Genomic DNA, 19,116 nt, shown 5'->3' with positions numbered 1-19,116 from the left:
TGCTTCTAATCTACAGTCTGCTTCTAATCTACAGTCTGCTTCTAATCTATAGTCTGCTTCTAATCTACACAGTCAATCAGCATCAGTCAGAAGGGGGAACTTTTTATTTTTTATTTTTATAAAATTTTTACCCCTTTTTCATGGTATCCAATTGTTAGCAGACTATCTTGTCTCATCGCTACAACTCCCGTACGGGCTCGGGAGAGACGAAGGTCGAAAGTCAATGCGTCCTCCGATACACAACCCAACCAAGCCTCACTGCTTCTTAACACAGCGCGCATCCAACCCGGATGCCAGCCGCACCAATGTGTCGGAGGATCCTTGGTTAGCGTGCATTGCGCCCGGCCCAACACAGGAGTCGCTGGTGCGCGATGAGACAAGGATGTCCCTACCAGCCAAACCTTCCCTAACCCGGACGACGCTAGGCCAATTGTGCGTCGCCCTACGGACCTCCCGGTCGCGGCCGGTTACGACAGAGCCTGGGCGCGAACCCAGGGTCTCTGGTGGCACAGCTGGCGCTGCAGTACAGCGCCCTTCACCACTGCGCCAACCGGGAGGCCACTTTTTAACATGTTGTTATGTAATCGCACACACATACACACACACACAGCAAATAGTTTGCACACTGTGTGAAATGTCATACAAGCTTTTAGGCAAACACACATACAGCACATATTGTGCTCACTATCATGCAAGCATTTGGACACACACTCATACACACACACATTCATACACCTGCAGCACATGGTTGGATCTCCTCAGGTCCCCTATTTAACTATCCCATCTTGACATTTTATATGAATGATTACAGAGTCAGCTATGATTACCCTCCTCTCTCCTCCCTGATTGACTTACACAGTCAATCAGGGAGGACTGCTATACTCAGCTACATGACTGGGTTGGAAGAGGGAAAGAGGAAGAGAGGGAGAGACAGAGAGAGAGAGATGGAGAGGAGAGAGAGAGAGAGAGAGAGAGAGAGAGAGAGAGAGAGAGAGAGAGATCTGGAATGTCTTTATTCTTCTTTGTTGTTTATTTAAACATGTTTCCCATGCCAATAAAGCCCCTTAAATTGAAATGAGAGAGCGATTAAGTAGATGTGTATGTGCTCGTTTGCATAGTCATGTGTGTTAGAGAGGCTGCATTGTCAATGTCTTCCTACCTTTGTACTGCAGAATGAGCCACTACTGTGATTGTAACTTCCAGCTCATATTAGCTATCGCTACCTGCTGTTGATAACAGGAAACTACTGCTCCAATAAGTGATATCTATATCTGTCAGCAGGGGGCAGTAGCGCTACATAAATAAACTAATCCTGGTCCACCTATCGCTCTCATGGTAAATAAACTTCTAACACAAGGATGGGAAACTCCTTTCCCCATCTCTAGCAAACACAGCTGATTAAACAAATTGCATTCTAAACTGAAGATCATGATTAGTTGATTATTGAGTCAGGTGTGTTAGCTGGGGCTTGGGGGAAAAGTGTGACACCAATCAGGCACCTGATGACTGGAGTTTCCTATCCCTGGTCTAGCATCAACCAGGGCTACAGCGTCACAAGATGCTATGGTGTGTCAGATTGAATAATATTTTCCTGTATGGTGATATGTATTGGACTTATACGTTGCAATTATTACCTGCAAATAGCCTTCGCTATATCATCCATGTTGCACCATCCTCTTCCTCTCCTCTTCTCTCTCCATCTTCTCTATAAGAAAGGAATATAGAGAATGATTGAAGGATGAGTCATATATGATATTTCTGCAGAATTCGTTTTTTTTCTCACTCACTCACTCACTCACTCACTCACTCACTCACTCACTCACTCACTCACTCACTCACTGAGCAGTGATAATCTCCGTTCTACTGTAAGCGTCCAGCAGGGATAACAGTGTTGCATGTTGTGAAGGCATCAGGCCTGGAGGAGGGGATTGAGATTTCCTTTAAAAAAGAGGAGAGAAAGAGGGAAAGAGAGAGCGAGAGATAGCATAATATGACATTTGAAACATAATAACATGATATTTGAAATGTGTTTATTCCTTTGAAACATTTGTGAGTGTAATTCTTTATGTTTATTTCACTGTTGTTTATTATCTATTTCACTTGCTTTGGAAATGTACACATCTGTTTCCCAATTCAAAGGGCTTTATTGGCATGATAAACCAATGTTTACATTGCCAAAGCAAGTGAAATAGATAATAAAACAACAGTGAAATAAACAATAAAAAATTAACAGTAAACATAACACATTCTCTCAGTCTCTCTCTCTCTTATTTTCTCTATTCTAGTAAGTCATTAAAGTGTGTTTCTTATCCAGATGAAACACCAGCTTGTAGCACACTGAGCCAAATCAGTACTGTGACTGAATGGATAGCCTTCTAAACCTACACATACACACAGGCATGTGCGCACACACACACACACACACTAGAGCGCACACACATGCGCGCATCAAATCAAATTGTATTTGTCACATGCGCCGAATACAACAGATGTAGACCTTACAGTGAAATGCTTACTTACAAGCCCTTAACCAACAATGCAGTTTTAACTTCTCTGGGATATGTGGGCGTCCCACCTCGCCAACAGCCAGTGAAATTGCAGGGCGCCAAATTCAATTATGTTAGGTCAGCGCCTAGCCACAGAAAAACATACAGCCATTTTTCAACCAAGGAGAGGTGTCACAACACTCAGAAATAGCATTATAAATATTTACTTACCTTTGATGATCTTCATCGGAATGCACTCCCAGGAATCCTAGTTCCACAATTAATGTTTGTTTTGTTCGATAAAGTCCATCATTTATGAACAAATACCTCCTTTTTGTTTGCACGTTTAGTTCACAAATCCAAATTCACAAGGCGCAGGCACTTAGTCCAGACGAAAAGTCAAAACAGTTCCAATACAGTTCATAGAAACATGTCAAACGATGCATATAATCAATCGTTAGGATGTTTTTATCATAAATCTTCAATAGTATTCCAACCGGACAATTCCTTTGTCTTTAGAAATGAAAGGGAACGCAGCTCGCTCTCACGGCCGCGCGCGTGACTTAGCTCATGGCATTCTGCCAGACCCCTGGTTCAAACAGCTCTTATTCCCTCCCCCGTCATAGTAGAAGCCTGAAACAAGGTTCTAAAGACTGTTGACATCTAGTGGAAGCATTAGGAAGTGCAATATGACCCCATAGACACTGTATATTGGATAGGCAATGACTTGAAAAACTACAAACCTCAGATTTCCCACTTCCTGGTTGGATTGTTTCTCAGGTTTTTGCCTGCCATATGAGTTCTGTCATACTCACAGACATCATTCAAACAGTTTTAGAAACTTCAGCGTGTTTTCTATCCAAACCTACTAATTATATGCATATTGTAGCTTCTGGGCCTGAGTAGCAGGCAGTTTACTCTGGGCACCTTATTCATCCAAGCTACTCAGTCCCAAATAAGTTAAGAAAATACCCCCCAAAAAGTAACAAATAAAAGTAACAAATACTTAAAGAGCAGCAGTATAACAACAATAGCAAGGCTATATACAGGGGGTACCGGTACAGAGTCAATGTGTGGGGGCACCGGTTAGTCAAGGTAATTGAGGTAATATGTACATGCAGAGTTATTAAAGTGACTATGCGTGGGGCGGGGGGTACAATGCAAATAGTCTGTCTGGGTAGTCATTTGATTAGATGTTCGGGAGTCTTATGGCTCGGGGGTAGAAGCTGTTTAGAAGCGTCTTGGACCTAGACTTGGCACTCTGGTACCGCTTGCTGTGCGATAGCAGAGAGAACATTCTATGGCTAGGGTGGCTGGAGTCTTTCACAATTTAGCCTGATTAGCTTGGCAGTATAGTATTTCTTGCTCCCTAGTGGCTATTAAAGCAATTTAGTGTGTGTGTGTGTTAAAATCTGCCATTTGGCAGTTAAGGCCACTATAGTGAATATGGATCTTTGCATTGAGTGTTAGGCTTATAGCAAGGGTATTTGATTTGATTCAACTCTTACCCTACGAGGCCCAGAGCCTGCTGGTCTTCTGTTGTAATTGATCATTAACTGCATCCACCTAAACCAGTCCCTGATTAGGGAGGAACAATGGGAAAATGCAGTGGAACTGGATTGGAGGTCCAGAGTTGAGTTTGAGGGGCCTATAGGCTATATGTTTATGACCTTATAGGTATGCCTCCACTGTTGTTAAGATTTCATTTCATATCAGGGCTTTTGGTGGTTGTGGTGATATGATATTCATATTGAATATTGTGTAGGCTGGCTGTAGCTACAGAATAACAAGGTCAGTTCTCAGTAGTGGGTGGATATTATTTTGGGTCGTCAATATTTAACCACAACCACAAAGTCATAAACCCCGCCCATTTATCTTCTTAAAATGTGATTTTAAACCTAACCATAACCATAACCTTAAACATGAATTAACACACTGCTAACCTTATGCATAACCCTAACCTTAAATTAAGGCCAAAAAACAAATGTTTGCTTTCATTCATTTTTACGATATAGACTTTGTGTCTGTGGTAACTACTGGAAACCAGCATTTAGGGAGACTGTAAACCCTGCCCATGCAGTTGAGAGGCAGATTCAAATGTGATGACGTACAAGGATATATAAACAGGGATTGGACCCATAAATAAATGGAGAAGAACCTCCGAATAACTGGACATGAACAGATCCATATAATACAAAGACGGACGAATTTACGTAGCCCTAACTCTGAAGTCGTTGGCCCCCGTGCACAAAGCTAGGGTTTGGCGGGCAGTTATTTTAGGTCTGCGGAGGTCATCGGTATTGGAGTAGACAGTTTGACTAGAACGTAAAGACCGTTTTAAAGCCACCCTGACTGCATATCTGAGAGCGAATTGGGATCAGCGGATCCACCCCACACAGCCATAGCCCTGCTTTGCCTAACCATAGCGGTTCCTTCATACGCCGTTATGAGCTCCAGGTACGCGTCTGGTTCTCGGAACGACGCTCCCTCCTCATTTCTAGCCGTTATCGAGGAGAAGCCGCCGACGAGGAGAGCGTTTTACCTGCTTCGGAAGACGTCCAATAATCGTAGCGGTAAGCAACAGCAGCAGCAACCCGTGGCAAACAACAACAATATACCTTTCATGATCCACTGCCAGATCGGGAAGGAGATCAAGCACATATGCAGCAACTGCCGCGGCGCAGACCCACATGAAGGTGAGTGGAGAGGAGGGTTGAGGTTTTCACAGCAGCAGGAAGAGCCCACTGGGCACAGGCATCAATTCAGAGTCCATATCACGTTGTTTCCACTTAATTGAATTGCAATTACATGAAACAACGTTGATTCAACCAGTAGGAGATGTTTTTGATCATCTCCCACTTCATGTTTGCGCTGCTCCTCAAAGCGACCGCTCCCTTGCCTTGCTCGCTTGCCTTGCTCGCTTGCCCCACGGCGGGCTGTTTTTCTCTGTGGACAGGCTGCTGAGGACTTTTCAAATCATAATAATAATAAATAATACTACTCTGAGTCAGAATATTTCTGTGGGTGTACTAGTATATGGTGTTTTGTAGGCATTAGGCTATGAATATCTATCCAGGCAGAATAGCATTGGAATAGTATTTTTATTCTTATGCTGTGTTTTGAATGTGGTTGTGATGGAGTTGTTCAAACAGCCCCTGGCTCCAGTAGGCTACAAGCCTGAGATGTACCGTTCTATTTACTATCACAAGTGCATATGAAAAGCATAATAATTGAAATGCATTCCATAGTTAATTCAGTTGATAGGTCTGTCTCCTCTCCTTTGCACATAGGCTGTTACTACTATTTTATTATGCAACAATGTTGGATTTGTTTGTTTTTTGTTCCCTCCTGATGAGGTGGAATGTGAGGTCAGGGTGCAATGACATAAGGGGTTCCCAAACTTCACCCAGGCCCCCCTTCCAGCGTTGGGGAACGTCCTGAGCCCCCACTGCACATCCACACCATGTCTAAGGGCACAAGCACTGTTCATAACACAAACTGTTCACACACCTCTTCTAGGCGGATAGTTGTTTTGTTGTTGTAGGTTTTAAAGCTTATTTTACACATATTGTCATGAGGTGCAGAGAAAATTAATGCAGTTTTAAAAGCACATTTTCTTGCAATTCTACACATTTCGCCAATGTGTATTCATGTGATATTTGAGTGACTCAAACATTACAACAGAATTTATGGGCTAAAAAACCGAGCTAAAAACATTAGCTGACATGGGCTAGTTGATCTGGACATTTCTGACAAGTTATAAATAGCTCCCCCCGCCAACCCCTGTGCCCCCACACACACACTTGCTCTTTGTGCAGACTAAAGGGTGTGTGCATGTGTACGCATGCATGAGTTTGAGTTAGTATTTTTTATTTGAATTCCAATGTTTTTCCCCTGTCCCTGTGATCCAGGCACCATGCCTTTTTTCCAAGCAGTCCAGCCTGGTAGGACGACTGGTGTTATGGGAAGGAGGGGGGAGTTTGGAGATGGAAAAATGATGAGAAAATGGAGTAAGGAGAGCAGTGTAATTACTTTAGAACAGTCTGACATCTCTCTTACAGTGCAGCGCATATCATAGCTCAGGGAGAGAGAGATATACACTAACCTTCAAAAGATTGGGGTCACTTAGAAATGTCCTTGTTTTTTAAAGAAAAGCACATTTTGTGTGTCCATTTAAATTAACATGAAATTGATCAGAAATACAGTGTAGACATTGTTATTGTTGTAAATTACTATTGTAGCTGGAAACGGCTGATTTTAATGGAATATCTACATAGGCGTACAGAGGCCATTATCAGCAACCATCACTACTGTGTTCCAATGGCACATTGTGTTAGCTAATCCAAGTTTATCATTTTAAAAGGTGAATTGATCATTATAAAACCCTTTTGCAATTATGTTAGCACAGCTGAAACCTGTTCTGATTAAAGAAGCAATAAAACTGGCCTTCTTTAGACTAGTTGACTATCTGGACAACCAGCATTTGGGATTTAGATTACAGGCTAAAAATGGCCAGAATCTAAGATCTTTCATCTGAAACTCATCAATCTATTCTTGTTCTGAGAAATGAAGGCTATTCCATGCAAGAAATTCCAAGAAACTGAAGATCTCATACAACGCGGTGTACTACTCCCTTCACAGAACAGCACAAACTGGCTTTAACCAGAATAGAAAGAGGACTGGGAGGCTCCAGTGCACAACTGAACAAGAGGACAAGTACATTAGGGTCTAGTTTGAGAAACAGACGCCTCACTAGTCCTCAACTGGAAGCTTCATTAAATATTACCCGCAAAATACCAGTCTCACTGTCAACAGTGAAGAGGGGACTCCTAGATGCTGGCCTTCTAGGCAGAGTTCCTTTGTCCAGTGTCTCTGTTCTTTTGCCCACCTTAATCTTTTATTTTTATTGGCCAGTCTGAGACATGGCTTTTTCTTTGCAACTCTGCTTAGAAGGCCAGCATCCCGGAGTCGCCTATTCACTGTTGACGTTGAGACTGGTGTTTTGTGGGTACTATTTAATGAAGCTGCAAGGCACCACAACAAACCCGCCAAGAGAGTACCACCCACCAAAACTCCCGGACCAGGGAAGGAGGGCATTAATCAGAGAGGCAACAAAGAGACCAAAGATAACCCTGAAAGAGCTGCAAAGCTCCACAGCGGAGATTGGAGTATCTGTCCGTAGGACCACTTTAAGCCGAACACTCCACAGGGCTGGGCTTTACGGAAGAGTGGCCAGAAAAAAGCCATTGCTTAAAAAAAAGATAAGCAAGCACTTTTGGGGTTCGCCAAAGGGCATGTAGGAGACTCCCCAAACATATGGAAGAAGGTACTCTGGTCAGATGAGACTAAAATTGAGCTCTTTGGCCATCAAAGAAAATGTCTGGCTCAAACCCAACACCTGTCATCACCCCGAGAACCTCATCCTCACAGTGAAGCATGGTGGTGGCAGCATCATGCTGTGGGGATGTTTTTCATTGGCAGGAACTGGGAAACTGGTCAGAATTGAAGGAATGATGGATGGTGCTAAATACAGGGAAATTCTTGAGGGAAACCTGTTTCTCTTCTAGAGATTTGGGACTGGGACAGAGATTCACCTTCCAGCAGGACAATGACCCTAAGCATACTGCTAAAGCAACACTCGAGTGGTTTAAGGGGAAACATTTAAATGTTTTGGAATGGCCTAGTCAAAGCCCAGACCTCAATCCAGTTGAAAATCGGTGGTATGATTTAAAGATTGCTGTACACCAGCGAAACCCATCCAACTCTTATTTCTTGTTTGTTTCACAATAAAACATATTTTGCATCTTCAAAGTGGTAGGCATGTTGTGTAAATCAAATTATTCAAATCCCCCAAAATCTATTTTAATTCCAGGTTGTAAGGCAACAAAATAGGAAAAATGCCAAGGGGGGTGAATACTTTTGAGAAAGAGAGACCAAACTGGGCTGTGTATCATGTGTAGAAAGTTTTTTTTTAATGTTTTTTTTTTTTTACTCTGTAAACCTTCCATCTTCATCCTTCCTTGTGTAATGATTTATATTACCATGGTTTCTTCCTTATGTATTAATTAGAAGGATTCAGATAAATTGCTCCTTGACTATAGCTCTGCCTTCAACACCATAGTACCCTCCATGCTCATCATTAAGCTCGAGGCCCTGGGTCTGAACCCCACCCTGTGCAACTGGGTCCTGGACTTCCTGACAGGCCGCCCCCAGGTGGTGAAGGTAGGAAAAACACCTCCACTTCTCTCATCCGCAACACAGGGGGCCTCACAAGGGTGCGCGCTCAACCCCCTCCTGTACTCCCTGTTCACCCATGACTGTGTGGCCACGCACGCCTCCAACTCAATCATCAAGTTTGCAGATGACAACAGTAGTAGGCCTGATTACCAACAACAACTCCCTGGTGGAGTGGTGCCAGGAAAATAACCTCTCCCTCAACATCAAACAAATGACGGAGCTGATCTTGGGCTTCAGGAAACAGCAGAGGGAGCACGCCCCTAACTGGGCTGTGTAACATCGACAGGACCGCAGTAGAGAAGGATGAAAGCTTCAAGTTCCTCGGCGTACACATCACTGACGATCTGAAATGGTCCACCCACACAGTGTGGTGAATAAGGCGCAACAACGCCTCTTCAACCTCAGGAGGCTGAAGAAATTTGGCTTGGCCCCTAAGAGCCTCAAACTTTTACAGATGCACAATTGAGAGCATCCTGTCGGTCTGTGTCACCGCCTGGTATGGCAACTGCACCGCCCGCAACCGCAGGGCTCTCCAGAGGGTGGTACGGTCTGCACGACACATCACCGGGGCACACTGCCAGCCTTCCAGGACACTTACAGCACCTGATGTCATAGGAAGGCCAAAAAGATCAATGGACATCAACCACCTGAGCCACTGCCTGTTCATCCCGTTACCATCCAGAAGGAGAGGTTAGTACAGGTGCATCAAAGCTGGGACCGAAACTGAAGAACAGCTTCTATCTCAAGGCCATCAGCCTGTTAAATAGCCTTCACTAGCCAGCTACCACCCGGTTACTCAACCTTGCACCTTAAAGGCTGCTGCCCTATATATGTGGAATCACTGGCCACTTTAATATTGGAACACTAGTCACTTTAATAATGTTTACATACTGCTTTACTCATCTCAGGCACAATTGAGAGCATCCTGTCGGTCTGTATTCTATTCTGCTGTATTTTAGTCAAAGCCGCTCCGACATTGCTCGTCTTGATAGTTATATATTTCTTTATTCCATTCTTTTGCTTTTAGATTTGTGTTGTGAATTGTTAGATACTACTGCACTGTTGGAGCTAGGAACACAAGCATTTCGATACACCCACGATAACATCTGCTAAATATGTGTATGTGGCCACATACTTTGAATCTCATTCTTTTACTGTTTTATGGATTGTTGTTGACTGTTTTCTCTCCCCTTCTTCTCTCCTCTCCCCTTCATCTCTCCTCTCTTCTTCATCTCTCCTCTTTTCTATCCTCTCAGTTGAGGAGGTGGAGCGACTGGCAGCGACGCGATCTGATTCGCTTGTCCCTGGCACACACACCCCTCCCATTCGAAGACGGAGCAAGTTTGCCACCCTCGGGCGTCTGTTCAAACCGTGGAAATGGAGGAAGAAGAAGAGCGAGCAGTTCAAGCAGACATCTGCTGGTAAGACTCCTATCTAACCTTCAACCCTTACCCCTGAACCATAAGCCCTGCTTTCTACCTCTCCCCTAACCCTAGTCTAACACCCTAAGATCTAACCCCTGAACCATAAGCCCTGCTTTCTACCTCTCCCCTAACCCTAGTCTAACACCCTAAGATCTAACCCCTAGACCATAAGCCCTGCTTTCTACCTCTCCCCTAACCCTAGTCTAACACCCTAAGATCTAACCCCTGAACCATAAGCCCTGCTTTCTACCTCTCCCCTAACCCTAGTCTAACACCCTAAGATCTAACCTCTAGACCATAAGCCCTGCTTTCTACCTCTCCCCTAACCCTAGTCTAACACCTTAAGATCTAACCCCTTAGCCTTAACCGCTTGTATTCTACCTCTGTTTGCCACCTAAGCACTCCCCCCTACCCCGCGATAGCTGTAGTCTTATGTCTTCAAGGCAAAGCTACAACCTTAGTGTAATGATGTCATGTTGATGTATGTATGGCTGTAGGTGCTATGAGGAAGAGGGCATTGCTGGGTAGCTATGTACTATATGATTGTTGAAGACTGTACCAGAGTATGTGAGCGAGGTGCGGAGTGTGCCCAATTTGACTGGAGCGCGGCGCGAGTTTCTCAAAGGCTGGAGCATTGGCCTTCTCGGCCTCTCCCATTTTGTTCCAGTACCGCTCCAATAGCACTCACTTCACGAACTCAGGGCATGCACGGCCCAGCATGCATTTGTAGTCTACTTGTGCGCTGCTATAGACCCTTGCTTTAACTACTGTCATGGAGTTCAATACATATTTACAGAAAGAAACTGATAAAACACAGGGAGAGGGGGAGTGCGGTGATGTAGTGTCCACAACTAAAGAATCATTGTGGAATCTGAAAATACACATATGTCAAAAGCATGATAGTGCACATGCATACAGAAAGGAACGAGGTGGGTAGCTAGCTAAAGTGTGACATTGTAGCAAAGTATTTATAAATTAAAAATCAGCTAATTTTAGTTCTATTATATATACTATACAATGGGCTATTATTTTTGTAACAGTATTTTTATTGAAATTTCACAATTTTCACCCATATTAAGAGATACAACAACAGAGACAAAGCACACAGAACAAAAAGAAAAACAGCCCCCACTTACCCATATCTACGTGCATATATATACATACATACATACCCATACATACACACATATACATATACCCATATCTACGTGCATATACATACACATACATACATACCCATACATACACACATATACATATACATACATACATACACATACATACACACATATACATATACATACACATACATACATACCCATACATACACACATATACATATACATACATACATACACATACATACACACATATACATATACATACATACCCATACATACACACATATACATATACATACACATACATACATACCCATACATACACACATATACATACACATACATACATACCCATACATACACACATATACATATACATACACATACATACATACCCATACATACACACATATACATACACATACATACATACCCATACATACACACATATACATATACATACACATACATACATACATACCCATACATACACACATATACATATACATACACATACATACATACCCATACATACACACATATACATATACATACACATACATACATACCCATACATACACACATATACATATACATACATACATACACATACATACACACATATACATATACATACACATACATACATACCCATACATACACACATATACATATACATACATACATACACATACATACACACATATACATATACATACATACCCATACATACACACATATACATATACATACACATACATACATACCCATACATACACACATATACATACACATACATACATACCCATACATACACACATATACATATACATACACATACATACATACCCATACATACACACATATACATACACATACATACATACCCATACATACACACATATACATATACATACACATACATACATACATACCCATACATACACACATATACATATACATACACATACATACATACCCATACATACACACATATACATATACATACACATACATACATACCCATACATACACACATATACATATACATACACATACATACATACCCATACATACACACATATACATATACCCATATCTACGTGCATATACATACACATACATACATACCCATACATACACACATATACATATACCCATGCATATACACATACATACATACATACCCATACATACACACATATACATATACCCATATCTACGTGCATATACATACACATACATACATACACACATATACATATACCCATGCATATACACATACATACATACATACACACATATACATATACCCATGCATATACATACACATACATACATACCCATACATACATACCCATACATACATACACATACATACATACACATACATACACACATATACATACACATACATACATACACATACATACACACATATACATACACATACATACATACACATACATACATACACATACATACACACATATACATACACATACATACATACACACATATACATATACCCATGCATATACACACACATATGCATACATACACGCACGCACACACATATACACACCCATACATACGTACACCATTTTGCTCTTCCCGCTCGGTGCTTCTCTCACCCCATCACCATCATTGCGTCCCTCAATACATACATTTTAAACAAACTTACAAACAGAAATTAAACAAAAAAGCTCAGTTTAAACCAAGAGGTTAGGTTCCACACATGGAACGTACAGTGTAGTTCTGAAATACATAGATCCCCGCCATTCTAAGAGAATCCTTGCAGCATAATAGCTGATACCTCAGGTTCTAGGTAATTTAGATAAGGTTCCCATACTTTGTAGAACTGGTCTGTTTTAGAATGCAATGTACATGTCAGATATTCCAGAGGCACCCATTCAAATAGTATCTTATGCCAGTCTTTAATAGAAGGAACCTTATCACTAATCCACTGTAAAAGGATGTTTTTCCTCGCTGCGAAGGTAAGGATGTTGTAAAGCCTCCTTTTACAGACAGAAGTAACATGCCTACTAGGGAGACCTAACAGTAAAGAAACTGGGTCCAATTCTAGATCAACCCCTAAAATCTTTTCAATTTCTTGCAGGACACCAGACCAGTATCTTTGTATTTTGGTACATGACCATAAACAATGTGTTAGGGTGCCTGTATCAGTTTTGCATTTAAGACACTGAGGGGAAGAGGAAGTGGGGCTAAAAGCATGTCTGCGATTTGGGGATATATGCAATCTGTGTATTATTCTTAATTGGATTGCTCTAGTACGGTTACATATAGATATTGTTTTTGCATATCTCCAAATGTCCTCCCACATCTCTTCGTCAATAGTAACAGACAATTCTTTCTCCCACACTTGTTTCACCCTCTGTGTGTTGACAGCAGAAAAGGACCTTAAAGTATCATAAAACAGACTTACAGACATTTTCCTTTGTGGGAAAAAAAGCATTCTTTCAATGACAGACATATCAGGGTTACCAATTAAGGTGGTGCTCTCCAGAATATAATGTCTTACTTGTAGGAAGCGGAAAAAGTCCTGCTTTGGGAGTCGATATTTCTCGACCATCTGCTCAAATCACAACAAAATCTTGTCAGCAAATAAGTCGTTTAGCCTGCGTATGCCCTTATTAAGCCATAAGTTAAAGCCAGCATCCTGCAATCCTGGACTGAAATCTGGGTTGTTAAGAATTGGGGTAAGAGCAGAGGTTAGTTTGGACCTTCCCAGGAAGCGTTGAACTGACCTCCATACTTTGACTGTGTTAAGTGTAACTGGATTATTGCAGTGTTCTTCTACAGACTTGAAACTTCTGAAAAATAAAAGATCCTGTAAGGGGTATTTTGAAAGAGAAGTCTCAATGTCTAACCAAATAGAGGAGTCATCATTTGTGATCCAGTCAGAAATATAACAAAGGTGGGCACACCATTGATAGAACTTGATATTGGGCAGGTCCAAGCCGCCCATAGAACTTGGCAGCTGCAATATTGCCATCTTAAGTCTTGGCTTGCGTTTACTCCATATAAAGGAACTTAGCCATCCATTTACATCCTTTATTACCTTATTGGAGAGTAATACTGGGATCATTTGGATTGGGTAAAGTAGTCTAGGTAAAACGTTCATTTTCAGGAGGGATATTCTACCCAACCAAGAAATGGGGAGAGAGTTCCAGCGCTCCAGATCCTGTCTTATTGTATCAAACAAGGGAACAAAATTGGCTTTGTACATTAGCTGGCATTTAGGAGTTACAAATATACCCAGATACATGAAACCTGAGGGAGACCATTTAAAAGGGAAGGGGGGAGAAGTATTAGGTACAGAGTGTAGGCTACCAAGTGGCATAGCCTCTGACTTAGTTAGGTTAATCTTGTAGCCTGAGAATTCACTGAATAATTTAATTATATTAATAAGAGATGTAATTGAAGTCTCGGGACTAGAGATGAATATCAGGACATAATCAGCATACAAGCTTATTTTATGGTGAACATCACCAATGAGCAGCCCCTGTATAGCAGGCGTTACCCTGATGGCCTCGGCCAGTGGTTCCATAACGAGTGCAAAGAGGAGGGGGGATAAAGGACAGCCCTGTCTGGTACCTCTGTGTATAGAGAAGCTATTTGACCTTAGCCCATTAGTAAGGACAGCCCTGTCTGGTACCTCTGTGTATAGAGAAGCTATTTGACCTTAGCCCATTAGTAAGGACAGCCCTGTCTGGTACCTCTGTGTATAGAGAAGCTATTTGACCGTAGCCCATTAGTAAGGACAGCCCTGTCTGGTACCTCTGTGTATAGAGAAGCTATTTGACCGTAGCCCATTAGTAAGGACAGCCCTGTCTGGTACCTCTGTGTATAGAGAAGCTATTTGACCGTAGCCCATTAGTTAGGACAGCCCTGTCTGGTACCTCTGTGTATAGAGAAGCTATTTGACCGTAGCCCATTAGTAAGGACAGCCCTGTCTGGTACCTCTGTGTACAGAGAAGCTATTTGACCGTAGCCCATTAGTTAGGACAGCCCTGTCTGGTACCTCTGTGTACAGAGAAGCTATTTGACCGTAGCCCATTAGTAAGGACAGCCCTGTCTGGTACCTCTGTGTACAGAGAAGCTATTTGACCGTAGCCCATTAGTTAGGACAGCCCTGTCTGGTACCTCTGTGTACAGAGAAGCTATTTGACCGTAGCCCATTAGTAAGGACAGCCCTGTCTGGTACCTCTGTGTATAGAGAAGCTATTTGACCGTAGCCCATTAGTAAGGACAGCCCTGTCTGGTACCTCTGTGTATAGAGAAGCTATTTGACCGTAGCCCATTAGTAAGGACAGCCCTGTCTGGTACCTCTGTGTATAGAGAAGCTATTTGACCGTAGCCCATTAGTAAGGACAGCCCTGTCTGGTACCTCTGTGTATAGAGAAGCTATTTGACCGTAGCCCATTAGTTAGGACAGCCCTGTCTGGTACCTCTGTGTATAGAGAAGCTATTTGACCGTAGCCCATTAGTTAGGACAGCCCTGTCTGGTACCTCTGTGTATAGAGAAGCTATTTGACCTTAGCCCATTAGTAAGGACAGCCCTGTCTGGTACCTCTGTGTATAGAGAAGCTATTTGACCGTAGCCCATTAGTAAGGACAGCCCTGTCTGGTACCTCTGTGTATAGAGAAGCTATTTGACCGTAGCCCATTAGTAAGGACAGCCCTGTCTGGTACCTCTGTGTATAGAGAAGCTATTTGACCGTAGCCCATTAGTTAGGACAGCCCTGTCTGGTACCTCTGTGTATAGAGAAGCTATTTGACCGTAGCCCATTAGTAAGGACAGCCCTGTCTGGTACCTCTGTGTACAGAGAAGCTATTTGACCGTAGCCCATTAGTTAGGACAGCCCTGTCTGGTACCTCTGTGTACAGAGAAGCTATTTGACCGTAGCCCATTAGTAAGGACAGCCCTGTCTGGTACCTCTGTGTACAGAGAAGCTATTTGACCGTAGCCCATTAGTTAGGACAGCCCTGTCTGGTACCTCTGTGTACAGAGAAGCTATTTGACCGTAGCCCATTAGTAAGGACAGCCCTGTCTGGTACCTCTGTGTATAGAGAAGCTATTTGACCGTAGCCCATTAGTAAGGACAGCCCTGTCTGGTACCTCTGTGTATAGAGAAGCTATTTGACCGTAGCCCATTAGTAAGGACAGCCCTGTCTGGTACCTCTGTGTATAGAGAAGCTATTTGACCGTAGCCCATTAGTAAGGACAGCCCTGTCTGGTACCTCTGTGTATAGAGAAGCTATTTGACCGTAGCCCATTAGTTAGGACAGCCCTGTCTGGTACCTCTGTGTATAGAGAAGCTATTTGACCGTAGCCCATTAGTTAGGACAGCCCTGTCTGGTACCTCTGTGTATAGAGAAGCTATTTGACCTTAGCCCATTAGTAAGGACAGCCCTGTCTGGTACCTCTGTGTATAGAGAAGCTATTTGACCTTAGCCCATTAGTTAGGACAGCCCTGTCTGGTACCTCTGTGTATAGAGAAGCTATTTGACCTTAGCCCATTAGTTAGGACAGCCCTGTCTGGTACCTCTGTGTATAGAGAAGCTATTTGACCTTAGCCCATTAGTTAGGACAGCCCTGTCTGGTACCTCTGTGTATAGAGAAGCTATTTGACCGTAGCCCATTAGTAAGGACAGCCCTGTCTGGTACCTCTGTGTATAGAGAAGCTATTTGACCGTAGCCCATTAGTAAGGACAGCCCTGTCTGGTACCTCTGTGTACAGAGAAGCTATTTGACCTTAGCCCATTAGTAAGGACAGCCCTGTCTGGTACCTCTGTATATAGAGAAGCTATTTGACCTTAGCCCATTAGTAAGGACAGCCCTGTCTGGTACCTCTGTATATAGAGAAGCTATTTGACCGTAGCCCATTAGTAAGGACAGCCCTGTCTGGTACCTCTGTGTATAGAGAAGCTATTTGACCGTAGCCCATTAGTAAGGACAGCCCTGTCTGGTACCTCTGTGTATAGAGAAGCTATTTGACCGTAGCCCATTAGTAAGGACAGCCCTGTCTGGTACCTCTGTGTATAGAGAAGCTATTTGACCGTAGCCCATTAGTAAGGACAGCCCTGTCTGGTACCTCTGTGTATAGAGAAGCTATTTGACCGTAGCCCATTAGTAAGGACAGCCCTGTCTGGTACCTCTGTGTATAGAGAAGCTATTTGACCGTAGCCCATTAGTTAGGACAGCCCTGTCTGGTACCTCTGTGTATAGAGAAGCTATTTGACCGTAGCCCATTAGTTAGGACAGCCCTGTCTGGTACCTCTGTGTATAGAGAAGCTATTTGACCTTAGCCCATTAGTAAGGACAGCCCTGTCTGGTACCTCTGTGTATAGAGAAGCTATTTGACCTTAGCCCATTAGTTAGGACAGCCCTGTCTGGTACCTCTGTGTATAGAGAAGCTATTTGACCTTAGCCCATTAGTTAGGACAGCCCTGTCTGGTACCTCTGTGTATAGAGAAGCTATTTGACCTTAGCCCATTAGTTAGGACAGCCCTGTCTGGTACCTCTGTGTATAGAGAAGCTATTTGACCGTAGCCCATTAGTAAGGACAGCCCTGTCTGGTACCTCTGTATATAGAGAAGCTATTTGACCTTAGCCCATTAGTAAGGACAGCCCTGTCTGGTACCTCTGTATATAGAGAAGCTATTTGACCTTAGCCCATTAGTAAGGACAGCCCTGTCTGGTACCTCTGTGTATAGAGAAGCTATTTGACCTTAGCCCATTAGTTAGGACAGCCCTGTCTGGTACCTCTGTGTATAGAGAAGCTATTTGACCGTAGCCCATTAGTAAGGACAGCCCTGTCTGGTACCTCTGTGTATAGAGAAGCTATTTGACCGTAGCCCATTAGTAAGGACAGCCCTGTCTGGTACCTCTGTGTATAGAGAAGCTATTTGACCGTAGCCCATTAGTAAGGACAGCCCTGTCTGGTACCTCTGTGTATAGAGAAGCTATTTGACCGTAGCCCATTAGTAAGGACAGCCCTGTCTGGTACCTCTGTGTATAGAGAAGCTATTTGACCGTAGCCCATTAGTAAGGACAGCCCTGTCTGGTACCTCTGTGTATAGAGAAGCTATTTGACCGTAGCCCATTAGTAAGGACAGCCCTGTCTGGTACCTCTGTGTATAGAGAAGCTATTTGACCGTAGCCCATTAGTAAGGACAGCCCTGTCTGGTACCTCTGTGTATAGAGAAGCTATTTGACCGTAGCCCATTAGTAAGGACAGCCCTGTCTGGTACCTCTGTGTATAGAGAAGCTATTTGACCTTGGCCCATTAGTAAGGACAGCCCTGTCTGGTACCTCTGTGTATAGAGAAGCTATTTGACCGTAGCCCATTAGTAAGGACAGCCCTGTCTGGTACCTCTGTGTATAGAGAAGCTATTTGACCTTAGCCCATTAGTAAGGACAGCCCTGTCTGGTACCTCTGTGTATAGAGAAGCTATTTGACCGTAGCCCATTAGTAAGGACAGCCCTGTCTGGTACCTCTGTGTATAGAGAAGCTATTTGACCGTAGCCCATTAGTAAGGACAGCCCTGTCTGGTACCTCTGTGTATAGAGAAGCTATTTGACCGTAGTCCATTAGTAAGGACAGCCCTGTCTGGTACCTCTGTGTATAGAGAAGCTATTTGACCGTAGTCCATTAGTAAGGACAGCCCTGTCTGGTACCTCTGTGTATAGAGAAGCTATTTGACCGTAGCCCATTAGTAAGGACAGCCCTGTCTGGTACCTCTGTGTATAGAGAAGCTATTTGACCGTAGCCCATTAGTAAGGACAGCCCTGTCTGGTATTTGTACCGTAGCCCATTAGCC

At 43.1% G+C, this 19,116-nt stretch overlaps 1 protein-coding gene across 2 annotated transcripts in view; it reads left to right on the top strand.

Annotated features, from left to right (window-relative positions):
• Window positions 1-19,116, top strand: part of LOC115108613 (phosphatase and actin regulator 1-like) — a 61,593-nt gene that overhangs the window by 23,893 nt on the left and 18,584 nt on the right. The window contains exons 1-2 of one of the 2 annotated variants that reach the window (XM_029633162.2): window positions 4,582-5,182; window positions 9,980-10,144. In XM_029633162.2, coding sequence (XP_029489022.1) covers window positions 4,933-5,182; window positions 9,980-10,144 — 415 coding nt within the window. In that variant the 5' untranslated portion in view covers window positions 4,582-4,932. Of the gene's footprint in view, window positions 1-4,581; window positions 5,183-9,979; window positions 10,145-19,116 lie in introns of those variants that run through there. The other variant, XM_065009176.1, reaches the window with a different exon arrangement.

Source organism: Oncorhynchus nerka, linkage group LG24 (assembly GCF_034236695.1).
Source record: "Oncorhynchus nerka isolate Pitt River linkage group LG24, Oner_Uvic_2.0, whole genome shotgun sequence".
Classification (NCBI taxonomy): Eukaryota; Metazoa; Chordata; class Actinopteri; order Salmoniformes; family Salmonidae; genus Oncorhynchus; species Oncorhynchus nerka.
This window is presented reverse-complemented; position numbering and strand designations above follow the sequence as displayed.